A 12,740-nucleotide genomic window follows, 5' to 3' on the forward strand; every position below is an offset into this window, starting at 1 on the left:
TTTTCTATCCCATATGAACCATGTGAGCGTTAGACCTACTAATGGAAATGGACCCCACAAGGACAAAGAAAAACTCCAGGGGCACCCAACGAGAATATAATTCAAAACCACTTAAAAGTAGCATTGTTAAACGCATTTTAGTATTCAAACGGTAGATATAGGCATATTTGTATCCCCTAAAAATTTTTCATCTGTTCGGATTTTCTAGCTGAAAGTCTAGCGATCCGAAAATTATAGGGATCAAAACATACCTTTTCAAAAATTTCAGCCAGAAAAAAGGCTCCCGAAAATTATAGGTGACGTTTTTAGGGTAAAAGTCCGTTAAAAATAGGCAATTATACCATTTTTCAGATTTTCGAAAATCCTAGGAGAGGCAGGCAAGCAAGAAATTTTACAACAAATGTTCCGAAAATTCTAGATTTCAAATCGTTTTCCGAACAGATATTTTCCAAAAATTGACGTTGGGTGCCCCTGAAACTCTGACCAGGGTTTCAACATTGTTGATTTAGAGAAAGTAGCTTACGTCGGAGCACTGAAGGGATCGTAAATAGTAAAAAGAAAAATTATTCCATGGAGTCATGTCCAAAGAACTTACCACAGGGAATGTCACGTGCCGCGCAAGGCCTATTTAGCACTTGCGTAAGAACTTCCGCTCATTTCAGAAATGTGAAGTGTTTTAGAACTGCGCCGGAAAGTTACATTGAATGATAACGTCATAACGTCGTCATGCAGTTCGCGTTGGTCACTTTTCTTACTCAATTATAATTAAAACGTACCACGCCATGAAAGCAGATTCTGGAGACATTGCAGGGAACTGAGAACTCGGATATTTGAAAATTGTCGAGCGCAGTCGTTTACATATTACAGGTATTTTCAAAGGATAATTTCTGCGTTTCTTTTGAAGGTATTTCTGAATCAGTTGCTGCAAAGCCAACAGATCAGTCAGATTCTCAACATACTTTTCATTCTTAATTTGAATAATTTTATCGAATGCCGGATAACTTCTGACCTACACCGCCGATGTGACCTAAAGTTGTTGAAATTGTTAAAAAAATTAAGTTACTTCTTGAAAGAGTTTTTAACTGCTAAATAATCCGAGCCTCTTGTGAAGTAACCTGAGTATCATGCTTTCCTTTTTGGTGAGAGGCGAGAGGGAGGACGAGAGAAAGTGGCACACAACTGAAACTGACACAACTGCTTGGTTTTGACCCTGCAGTAGTCTTGGGTAAATTCTGCCGGCAGAATTTCTAGAAGAACAAGCGATTTTTAAGGAGAGCATTCTGCCGGCAGAATAAGGGATTTTCGAGCAGAATTTGGGCAGAATAAGAGAAAATCAGCTCAGTGCACTAACCGGATAAATAAATAAATAAATAAATAAATAAATAAATATACATTTATATAGCGCCATCTTCCATTAATTGTAACTGCAGAATACCCCGCCACATCGAGTATCTTAAAAAGCTGGCTACGCGGTACGCGGAAAGAATTAAAGTCAAGATGGCGAAGTATCTTTACAAGCTGGCTACGCGGTACGCGTTACGCGGAAATAATTAAAGTCAACATGGCGAAGTATCTTTACAAGCTGGCTACGCGGTACGCGGTACGCAGAAATAATTAAAGTCAACATGGCGAAGTATCTTTACAAGCTGGCTACGCGGTACGCGGTACGCGGAAAGAATTAAAGTCAAGATGGCAAAGTATCTTAAGTAGCTGGCTACGCGGTACGCGGTACGTGGAAAATTAAAATTCTAGTGTACCCTAACCCTAACTGAACCGTAAAATGAAAGGTAAAATTTCAAACGAGTGCTTAGGCTTAATCAGTAAACGAGTGCTATATTCTTCACACGGTCTCCGTAAAAAGAGTAGTTAGCCGAACCGTAAAATGAAAGCTAAAATTTTAAACGAGTGCTTAGGCTTAATCAGTAAACGAGTGCTATATTCTTCTCAAGGTCTCGGTAAAAAGTCTAGTTAACCGAACCGTAAAATGAAAGCTAAAATTTTAAGAGTGCTTAGGCCTAATCACTGAAACGAGTGCTTAGGCTTAATCAGTAAACGAGTGCTATATTCATCACACGATCGTGTTAAAAAGCGAAGTTTAAGCGAACCTTGAAATGAAATCTTAAATTTGTAAAGAGTTCTTAGGCCTAATTTCTGAAACGAACGCTTAGGGTAAAATGAAAGCTAAAATTTTAAAAGAGTGCTTATAGGCCTAATACTGAAACGAGCGCTTAGACTTAATTAGTAAACGAGTGCTATCACAGCGTGCCGCGTACCTTGTAGCCAGCACAAATAACATTGCTGCGCCATTTTGAAATCATTTGTTTATATAACGTTCTTCCGAGTCCACAGTTCCACAGTCTCTTGTCTGTGGAATTACTTAGGCTTTGACGCTTTAAGAACGACGAATGTCACGGCGTACCGCGTACCGCGTAGCCAGCACATATAACATCGCTCCGCCATTTTGAAATTTAGTTCATTTGGAAATTAGTCCAAGTGGCGGGGTATTCTACAGTATTGTGCATTCCTATTTCTGGGTACCGCGTACTGCGTAGCCGGCTACGTGGAATATAGTTCGAGTGGCGGGGTATTCTGCAGTTAAGGTTGTCCATGGCGCTTTACATTTTCTTTTGTTTAAAACTACATGCTAACCTTCTTGAAGTTTGGTAATCGACATTTTCTCCTGTTTAAACTTGTTTCTTTTCAGCAGCATTCTTAATAAAAATATATTGACATGTTAAAAAAAAATAATACTTCGGAGAGATGTGGTAGTCTAGTGGTTAAGTGAAAGGGTCATTAATCGCACGTTCACAGGTTCGAGTCCTGCAAGTTCAGGCATTGGGGTTCGGGTTTCACATAGATATTCATTTCCCATAATACCTATCAAGCACTAAATGTCCTAATTTGACGATCATAGTAAATTAAGAGAAAATTAGGTGTTGAACTCATTGCTTTCACTGTTGTTTTTATTGCAATTTTCAAGAGCACACGAGGGAAAAAAATTACCCATCATGCACCTAACTTATAATGACGTAATGTATAAAAACATAACGCAACACCCCCACTTGTTTTTATAATCTAAAGCTAATTGCACAGTAAATGTGATTGTAACAGGATATGCTACCTTATAGCTAACATCCAAACAGGAATTTTTTAAAAATGTTCAGTTTAACCTTGGTTGCTGGCTTCGTGAAAATATCAGCCACCATCTCCTCTGTAGGGCAATATACGATGTCAATTTTACCATTTACAAGTATCTCACGCAAGAAGTGATGCCTGATGTGAATGTGCTTAGACCTTTGTCTACTAACTGGGTTCTTGGTTAAATCTATTGCCCCTCGATTATCCCCATAGATCCTGGTGGCTTTATATGATCCCCTTCCCATGTTATTTAGTAACTGAGTTAAGTACAGACTTTCAGGGGCACCCAACGACCAATTTGTTGTAAAATGTATTATTATACCCCAGTTATTGAAAATAAATGTTATTAAGGCATTTTCAGGTGTTTTTCAGTGTTGCTGGGAAAACATAATCTGTTCCTTTTTCCCAGTAAGACACACAAGAAATTTCCCAGCCAGCTAGATAAAATTGGTTGGTTTCCCAGCCAGCTGATCAAATTTATTTCCCAGCCAGGAATTCCGCGCGCTTTCAAATCCCTCGATCCAAAACGACCAAACAAAAGCGACAAAACCGGGACAAAACAGGTTTTTTTCCGCAAGCGCAATCACTCTCACCAGCCGTCGTATGTTTGTGACTACTCTCTGGGAGAGGGAAGGGGTTTTTTTTTTTTTTTTTTAGTCGTCCTCAGTCTTCAGAGTTTCTACAGCCAGCTCGGGTTGAAATGCTAGAAAAAGTCATTAATTCCCACGCAAAACCTCTATCAATAACAAAATTTCCCAGCCAGCTCATCGAAACACCTGTATTTTTGCCAGCCAGCAAGATTCCTCTGGGGAACAGATAATGTGAGGAACAGATTTGTTGGGTGCCCCTGGACTTTCCTAGGCTGCAGCCGCCATACCTATATACTCGGCCTCACAAGTGGAAAGGGCAACAGTAGGTTGCGTTCTTGATTTCCATGATATAAGGGGGCCACTGTTGGATAACCTAAAACAGTACCCTGTGGTACTTCGTCTATCCTCCAACGAGGATGCCCAATCTGAATTGCTGTAAGCAACTAGGTTCAAATCACCATCACATTTCTTAAAGCACAGCTCATAATCTATTGTGCCTCTAAGATATCTTAAGACATGTTTAGCAGCTACCATGTCCTCCACTCTGGGGCAGGACAGTTTTGTGAGAGTTTACTAACAATCCAGCTGATGTCCGGTCTTGTGCATGTCATTGCATATATTAAACTCCCTACAATCTCACGATACCTCTTGGGATCAGTCATTAAATCATTGTTGCCCCCCAATTTTTGTTCACATGGAGTTGCTCTAGGCTTACAATCCTTCATTCCGAATTTATCAAGCATCTTAAGAATATATCTCTTTTGATTCATCTTAATTTCCCCACAAGATTGATTGAAATCAATACCTAAGAACAATGAGATTCTACCCAAGTCCTTCATTTGGAATTGGCATTTCATGCCTTCCTTGAATTGATTCATTAAATCCATGTTATCTGATGCTACACCCCAACTGGTAAAGACCTAAATGAGAGGGCTGACATCCCAAACATTGAAGCCAACACAGATGACCCAGACAGTAAGGATGAAAACGATGAACAGGTTGCAGGTAATCCCGTTCAGACTAGAGGGTACCCTTTAAGGGAAAGGAAGCCTCCTAAGTACTTAGCTGAATTTTATACTGACCTAAATGATGGTAACGACTTGGCCTATAACAGCACTGATTGCTGTTATAGGGTTTGTGGAGTACCACAAACATATGCAGAGGCCATGAACTCGCCTCGTGCTACAGAGTGGAGACAAGCAATGGAAGAGGAGATGAAATCACTCAAAGAGAATGATACATTTGAGTTAACCACACTGCCTATGGGTAAGAACCCAGTGGGGGGGAAATGGGTCTACACCATCAAAGAAAATGCAGAAGGGTCTGAAACACTTAAAGCCAGATATGTAGCCAAAGGGTATAGCCAAGTAGAAGGGATAGACTACCAAGAAACCTTCGCACCAACGGCTAATATTTCCTCAGTTAGAGTCCTCATGCAACTGGCAGCACAATACAACCTCACGGTCCACCAGATGGACTTTAAGACTGCATATTTACATGCACCTATAGATGCCTCCCATTCACATCTTTCAGTCTTACCTCTGCATCTCCTCGTTTGACTGCTATATTCATAGTCTTCGTTCCATCCGCCAACTCCATACAATGTTCTGTCGGTTTGAAATTTCCATCGACTCTTTTAAAAATGTTAGTTGTGACAATGTGGGATGTAGCTCCTGTGTCAACCAGTAATCCTGTCGGATTATTATGATGTCGGTTTGTATGATCTTCGACATGAAACGCAAAGGAGTGTTCCCCTTCAATGGTTTTGGTGTGGTCGCTGGAAATGGCTTGTTTTGTTCTGTCCTTACGGTTGTGCCTTCTGCAGTGGCCGTCAGTGTGAGTGGTGCTCTTGTGATAACTGCACCACTTCGTCGCTTCGGATTTTCCCGGACAGTCTTTAATAAAATGGCCACTTTGCCTGCAACCGTAACATACTGGGGATGTTGGGCTTTTGTGTTGAATTTCTCCGTTTCTTCAAAACTTCTCAGCTGGACTTTGAACTCGGTCAAATTTCACTTGTGCTTGGGGTGATGTGAATTACCAGTGGTTTATAAGATTCTGGTAATCCTTTAAGGATCATGGCTATAATCAATCCATCGCTGAGGGTTTTCTTGGCGTTTCTGAGAGCCTGATTGCTTTTTCAGCCCTAATCAAGTACTCTGTAACTGTCTCGTTCGTTCCCATCTCGAGCGACGTGTAGAGCGTTATTATTCGCGGCTTACTTTGGCTTGCATAATGCTCTCGTAAGATCTTCAGAGCCTTCCTACCGTCATCGGCAGCATCCCTCATTACTAATGAGAGGCTTTTGTCGTCTAGAAATTGTATAAGTTCCGCATAACATTCTTCATTTTTGGCTTCGTCGGGGGGGGGGGGGGGTCTTCCGACGGTAGAATTGTCGTCTTCAGTTTTAGCATCCGCAAGTGCCCAAGGAATTTGGCTTCCCACAACTCGTAGTCGTTCTCATCTCCGTTGAAAGTCAGTCTTTTCCACCTCGAGTCTGACCTGGACCCATAACCTGTTGAACTCATTGCTTTCACTGTTGTTTTTATTACAATTTTCAAGAGCACACGAGGGAAAAAAATTACCCATCATGCACCAAACTTACAATGACGTAATGTATAAAAACATAACGCAACATTAGGAATTGTCGATAATCGTCATTTCAAAGGTATAGAGGTGGGTTGGAAAGTGAACTGAAATGCAAGTAATTAGGCAGCTTCTGCGGGTAGCGGAGCAGAAATTACGTATACGTACAACAAAAGAAACAAAAGACAGAAAACAAAACAACTCTAAATAAAGACTAATCCCAATTGACCAAAATTCCAAGTTGGGATTCTGAACAGTTGTTGTTGTTGTTGTTGTTCTGTTTCGTCGTTTCGTTGATTTTGTTTCATTGCCCCTGAAGTCTCTATGGGGAGTGGTCAAAAAAGTATGTATTGTATTGTATTGTATGCCTTTTGTTTAGGACTGAATTTTAATAGATCAAAATTGGTCTATTGGCGTGCCGTAGATCTGTAAAGAGCACCCAACGAGCAAATTACACCAAAAGCCTTTGAGAGATATTTCAAGGCTCCTTGTAATGTATAAAGACCGTCTAAAGTGATGTTTTTATCACGTTGAATTTGATCTCAGTGTTCGGAAATCTTAGCTGAAAATTTATTTGTCAGAAGATGTTAGGGGATGATGACTTCATTTCAGAAATTGCTAGCTGAACGTGGCCTTCTAAGAACTTCCCAGCGAACCATTCGCTCATCTGAAACTGCTAGATGACCTTTTTAAGTGCCAAAAATTGCAAACATATCCTTTCCGAAAAAGTCAAGGAACTACGTTTCCCTGGTTTTGAAACTTTTAGGTGATGTTTTAGTCAGAATTCTGTAGCTGCTTGGCAACGTAGGACCAAAATTCTTAGAACAGTTTGACTCCCCCGAACACATATCACCGAAAATTATCATTGGGTGCCGTTGATCTGTGCCGGTTATTTCTCTCTTAGGGTTACAGTGATGCTTTTGCTTGCGGCAATTACCCTAACAGTTTCTCAAGTAGTCGGTAAGTACGCTCCCTTGGCAGGCGGTTAAACTTGTAGGTTTAGTTTGAAATATACATTTTTGGTGTAGATCAGTTATTATGAGAGTTGTACCAAACTTAGTGCTGACTGAGCTACAAGGTGGGAAGGGAGCAGGCCGTGGGAACTGAAGATGTTAAAGTCACGGCAATGAACATGTGCGCATGCAAGTACAAGAAGGGGTTACGTTTTTACAAACGCTGCCCGTGTAGCACTTATATTTCAACAGACTTAACTGATTAGAGCTAGTGTAATGTAAAGTGCTAGTTTTGTACCCCATATGAACGATGTGAGCGTTAGCCCTTCTAAAGGAAATTGGCCCATACAAAGACAGAGAAAAACTCTGACCAAGGTGGGAATTGAACCCACAACCTTTGGGTTAGATCATCGCTGCTCTACCGACTGAGCTAGCAAGGTCAGACAGGAGCAGGCCGTAATAGTCGAGGAGCAGATCTCAAAATAGGCCCTAAATAATGTTTTCGTAGCGCCCCCACTACACAAAAGGTTTGACTTCAGATTATGATAGACTGATACCTCTGGTACATTTCTAGGGATCTGCTACGGCATGTTTTTTGCGGGGGTGGGGGTGGTACAAAACGGGCTGAGTTTTATCTCAATGACCTAACTGGGAAAGAAAATAATCATATCTCTGAAGTTATTAATGCTAGCCTCTTGAAATTTGGAGACGTGATATAACTCCATTATGTGAATGTATCGAACTGTTTTTAAGGTAGCACTTCCGTTTCCATGGTAACGGTTACAAGGGAATATACGAAAGACGGCTAATTCTCCCAAAAAATGCCCTTCGCAAAGAGAATTATGACTTTATTACTCGGGAAAATGTTTGAAATACACTTCTTGTGTAATTCCCTGTAAAGATCGATGCTCTGTTGTGCTGATTATTGACTGGAGTCATATACCTGCACCTTTCGTAAAGCCTCCAATATGAATGATCGTGTCTGTGAATACTGAAGGTATCCGTTTGGTTTTCGGCAGATAGAGATCAAGTACGAGTTTTGTCTCTCTTTTTTTCTCTTTTTAAATAAACGTTTAAGGCACATCAAACAAGAAAGCTGTGTAAGTCGAAGTCTACTATCCCAACCTGTTCCAGCCACGCTTTTAAATCCCATAAACGTTGCAAACTTACATTTTTGACCTTGTAGTTAAGTCGGTAGAGTAGCGGTGAGCTAGCCCGGTGGTCGTGGGTTCAATTCCCACTCTGATCAGAGTTTTCCTCTGTCCTTGTGTTGGCCCATTCCATCTGTAGGGCTAAGTAAACGCTCACATGGTTCATATGGTGTACAAGACTAGCACTTCACAGTACACTCTAATCAGTTAAGTCTATTATATAAGTCTTGTCCATTCCTACATATCTTATGCCATTCTTTGCGAAGTGTGTTCAAAACTCAAATTTAAAAAGTACAAACAAGACAAAACACAGCAACTACTCGTGGAAAGAACACCGAAAGTGCTTTTCCTCTAATGAACCTCCTAAGTATGGCAAGCACTTAAATTTGCACATCGTTTTCATAGCAAAGCACTACAAAACATCTTTGGTAACTTTTTTTTAGTATGCTAATGATATTCATAGTTATGCACTGGAACCAACCTTGGAAAACAATCTGTATCTTCAAAATTAATTGTAGTTGATCTTTGGCAAGATCTTCCAACTACAGTGTAGCTCGAAAGATCTTAACACTTACTTTCCCTGCCAAAGTAAAAAAAGTTCGTCTTAAAACTCAATCCAGTAAGTAAAATTATGCCAACGACTGCCTTTATTTGTGCTTATTTTTTGTCTTAGTTCTTAAATGTGTGTATCTATTATTATTGTTGTTGTTGTTGTTTTGTTTTTTGTTTTTTTGCAGTCGCTACAATTTGTATAATTACCTTTCCTTAGCTAGGGGCTAATAGTAGAAAAAGGTGTAATAATAAACACTTAATGACTGGGTAATGGATTCGCGGGTAAAAGTGTACTATTACCCTCTGACGTCATAGATTTTGCATTGTTGCCCGCTAAGAGACTTTTGGCGCGAAACAGTTTTATTGTTTAAAGTCATTGCTAACAAGCGATGCCATTGCTAAGTTTGTCGTTTGCAAATGAGGAAAACAAAATACTTAATCTACAACCAGATTAGCAGCGTATGTGACTTAAAATTAAAAAAGAAAAAACGAACAAAAAACCTTAGAAAAAAATGAGAAAAAAAAATTAGAAAAAGTCGATCGAAAGATGTCGATCTCGGTTCAGTGGCTTACGAGAAACTGTACTTAACCTCTACGCTACTGAAACAAATGAAACGAAGGTATTCCTAACAATTTATTGAAAGCTAACCGAATAAAAAGGCTTCATTACTAAGTATGGCATCGACCGTCAAAAATGGCATCGCTTGTTTACCAAAGGGAAATTAGCGGTGGCGACAGGGGGCTAACTCCTACAATGACACGCTGTAATTGAAATGCAAACTAAATAACTAAATAAGAAAAAAAAGGGCTTAAGAGGTGTTAAATTGTTTGGGTTTTTTTTTAGTATTTTGAAGAATTGTCGTTCGTTTTCGTGTGGTCGCTAATAGAAACAAACTATCAACGCAAATCTAAAGCAATTTTTGGATATAATAATAGTATCTGCCCTATTGCGCAACATGTGAATTCCCTATAAATGTCCTTGTCTCGCTCAAAGGTAAAGATAAAGTCACTTTATTTAACGTCAGTGGTATCAGTGGAAGCGGACTATACTCCGTTTTACAGGTATTTAAAGCTATAGCTACACGGATCAAAGGAAAGTCGGAACAGACGTTGAAGTCACCGAGGATCGAACCGGAGACCTCTTCAGTGCTCCGAAAGCTGCGCACTAACCAACTGAACTACGCCTTCTCCTTCGAAATTTCCACGCCTTCTTCAACAGCTCACTTGCGACTTGCATAGCCACGAGTTTTTTTTTTTTGCAGTTGTGTAGCTCTTGCATGACAAAATCAATCAGCCTATGCACAAAAAGCGCACTGAACAAAAGGAACTTGAAAAATCCTACAATGCGTTATGTACATACACGAATGGAAATTATACGAGAAAGGCATTGAAAAATACTGGAGCCTTGTAATGACATCTGCAAATTGATAGCAAGTCATTTTCACGGGAATTACGTAAGTATAGTTGTATGCAGAATTCAATGTGAAGGGCCTATGTAGAGGAATGGACGTTTACCAACAGAGCTCCTTTAGCGGAAAGACAATTGATATTGAAGCGGGGAAAGAACAAATCAGTATTAAATATGAAAAGGGCATTGCATAGTTTGGTGTCGCTGGAAATCTAAAGCCTGGTTTACACTGCGACATACTGAATAATATGCATAAACATAAGCATGACGAAGTTCAAACTTGTTGTATAAGCATAATAGAAGTGACACTGATACGCAAGCACTGAAGGCTTCGGAAAAAATCGTCGGAGAATGTGACGAGCCACGTTTCCTAAATGACAGTGAGAGGAATGAGATATTCTCCCCCTTCTATCGCTGTTACGTGGGAGAATACGATGCCGACAAAAGAGAAAAGGAGTAAGCAGGAAGGGGTCCTGTTGGATAAGACCGGGCATATTTCCCGAAAGAGGAAAGAACAAGGACGCTTTCATAATCTGGTTGGGGAAATGTAACTAGCGGGCCGATAATTTTCTTTCAGGATACTTCGTCTGACGATTTGTCGTAAAGGCAGGGATAATTGGAACTGCATGCCTCAGCAATTTTTACAGTACAATAACAGTCAGACGTCATCTTGGGCATTGTTTACTTGAATATCCGCTGGCGTCAAAAACAGCTGACACCTCGGTCTTATGCTTTTGTCACTCCCGGTTTACACTGCCTATGCTTATGCTTATGTCGTAGTGTAAACCAGGCTTAAGGAGGAGAGATTTTCATCAGGACGGCCACGCGTACGGTGGTACATCAGTCGAAACAGAAACTAAAGGAAACCCAAGTTCAATTTGTACAGTAACGTGGCCACAGATTCTTGGAAACGTAACATACTGCAAGGGATGAAGTCTGTTAGTCTCGATCGAATAAAGTATTCAAGATTGTTTCTTTTTAAAAATTAATCAATAAAAACAGCAACCTCTTCAGGCCAACATCATGTCACGAGCCTTTGATATGTTAATTTTTGGAACCACGCCGATCGTTTGTAAATACTTTAAGAATCACTTATGCTTATCTTCCCTTGCTTTCAAACGACACTTGCTGTTTGCATTGTGGACTGAGTCTTCAATTCCCTCAGCAGTGATTTGTGGCTTGGGCAATATTCTGTCAATTGACAAATTGTTTCCCAATGAGATCATCCGTTGGCAACTCTTAATCAAACCAAATATATTAATGATTTTCCTTGTCGAGAGGAGATAATTTAGTCACTTCACGACCCCTTTGTAAGAAAACAGACTTAGGCAAAGGCGGACAAAAGCCTTCTTTCACTTTTCGAGTAAGCACAGGCGTGTGACGATTGACACACCACTGAAGACATATGGGAAGAATACTAGGGAGTTTAAGGGAGTACAACGAAAACGTCACATTAAAATATAACTTAGTGCCACCGTAAGTACTTCGAAATAGTCCCTTTTCGAACTTAAGAATTACCGCTGAATACAAACACCAATGACACATTGATACAGGGTTAGTCTCGACCTATTTAGTAAAGTACTCACAAAAACCGGCTGTAAGGTGCCTGACACTTGAAAATTGAACAATAGACAGTTGTAAACAAGTCATCTTCTCACTGGAATTTATGAATATGTTCCCTTCAGATGGAGGCTAACCATGTAAAAATGCGCTCTCAGTGATTTTATTCAGCGGTCATAGCGAAAGCGAAACTGGGCATCGATTGTTATCCCATCTTGTTCTCGTTGAACAATTCGGGCAAACTATCCAGTAACTGCTTGGGTACGAACGCCCGGGTTTAAAATAAAGATACAAAAAATGAATAGTTCATTGTTGCATGCTCTCGTTGTCGCCAAAATCTAAAATTTGGTGATTTCACATTGTTGTTTTGTAGAGTACGTCAAACTTAAGAAATGTACTCAAATTCGTGTCACACGTAAGGCACGATAAACCAATAGTATTCCAGCTTGCTTTGTGGTGATGTCGGTGCCGTAGCCGTCGTCGCTGCTCTTTATTAAAGTTGAAACTCTCTATTAGGGAAGTGATCAAAACAAGTGTACTCGAAGAGGTCCCACCTTGTTTAAGGGGAAGGGTGATATACAAGACACCATCTACCTGATGAACCTCATGAACAAAAACTATTGACCTGAATACTGGAAATGAGGCATTAATAATCCGTCTGCATGAGGCTTGCATCGATAGGAAGTCAGCATAGCGAGGCTTAAATCTTTTCGTCAGTGCTTACTCTTGATAGAGAGGGGGTTATACAACCAAGAGACCATCTTTTAAGGTGAGAGGTATTGAGTACAATAAGATACCTTCA

The 12,740-nt window shown here is 40.1% G+C and overlaps 1 protein-coding gene across 1 annotated transcript in view; it reads left to right on the top strand.

Annotated features, from left to right (window-relative positions):
• The first annotated feature begins 711 nt into the window (after positions 1-711).
• Positions 712-12,740, top strand: part of LOC137967861 (uncharacterized skeletal organic matrix protein 2-like) — a 38,414-nt gene continuing 26,385 nt past the window's right edge. The window contains exons 1-2 of the mRNA XM_068814457.1: positions 712-867; positions 7,219-7,274. Of these exons, the coding sequence (XP_068670558.1) occupies positions 7,229-7,274 (46 nt within the window). The 5' untranslated portion in view covers positions 712-867; positions 7,219-7,228. The remainder of the gene's footprint in view (positions 868-7,218; positions 7,275-12,740) is intronic.

The sequence above is a fragment of the Montipora foliosa genome, chromosome 8 (genome assembly GCF_036669935.1).
Source record: "Montipora foliosa isolate CH-2021 chromosome 8, ASM3666993v2, whole genome shotgun sequence".
In the NCBI taxonomy this organism is placed as follows: domain Eukaryota; kingdom Metazoa; phylum Cnidaria; class Anthozoa; order Scleractinia; family Acroporidae; genus Montipora; species Montipora foliosa.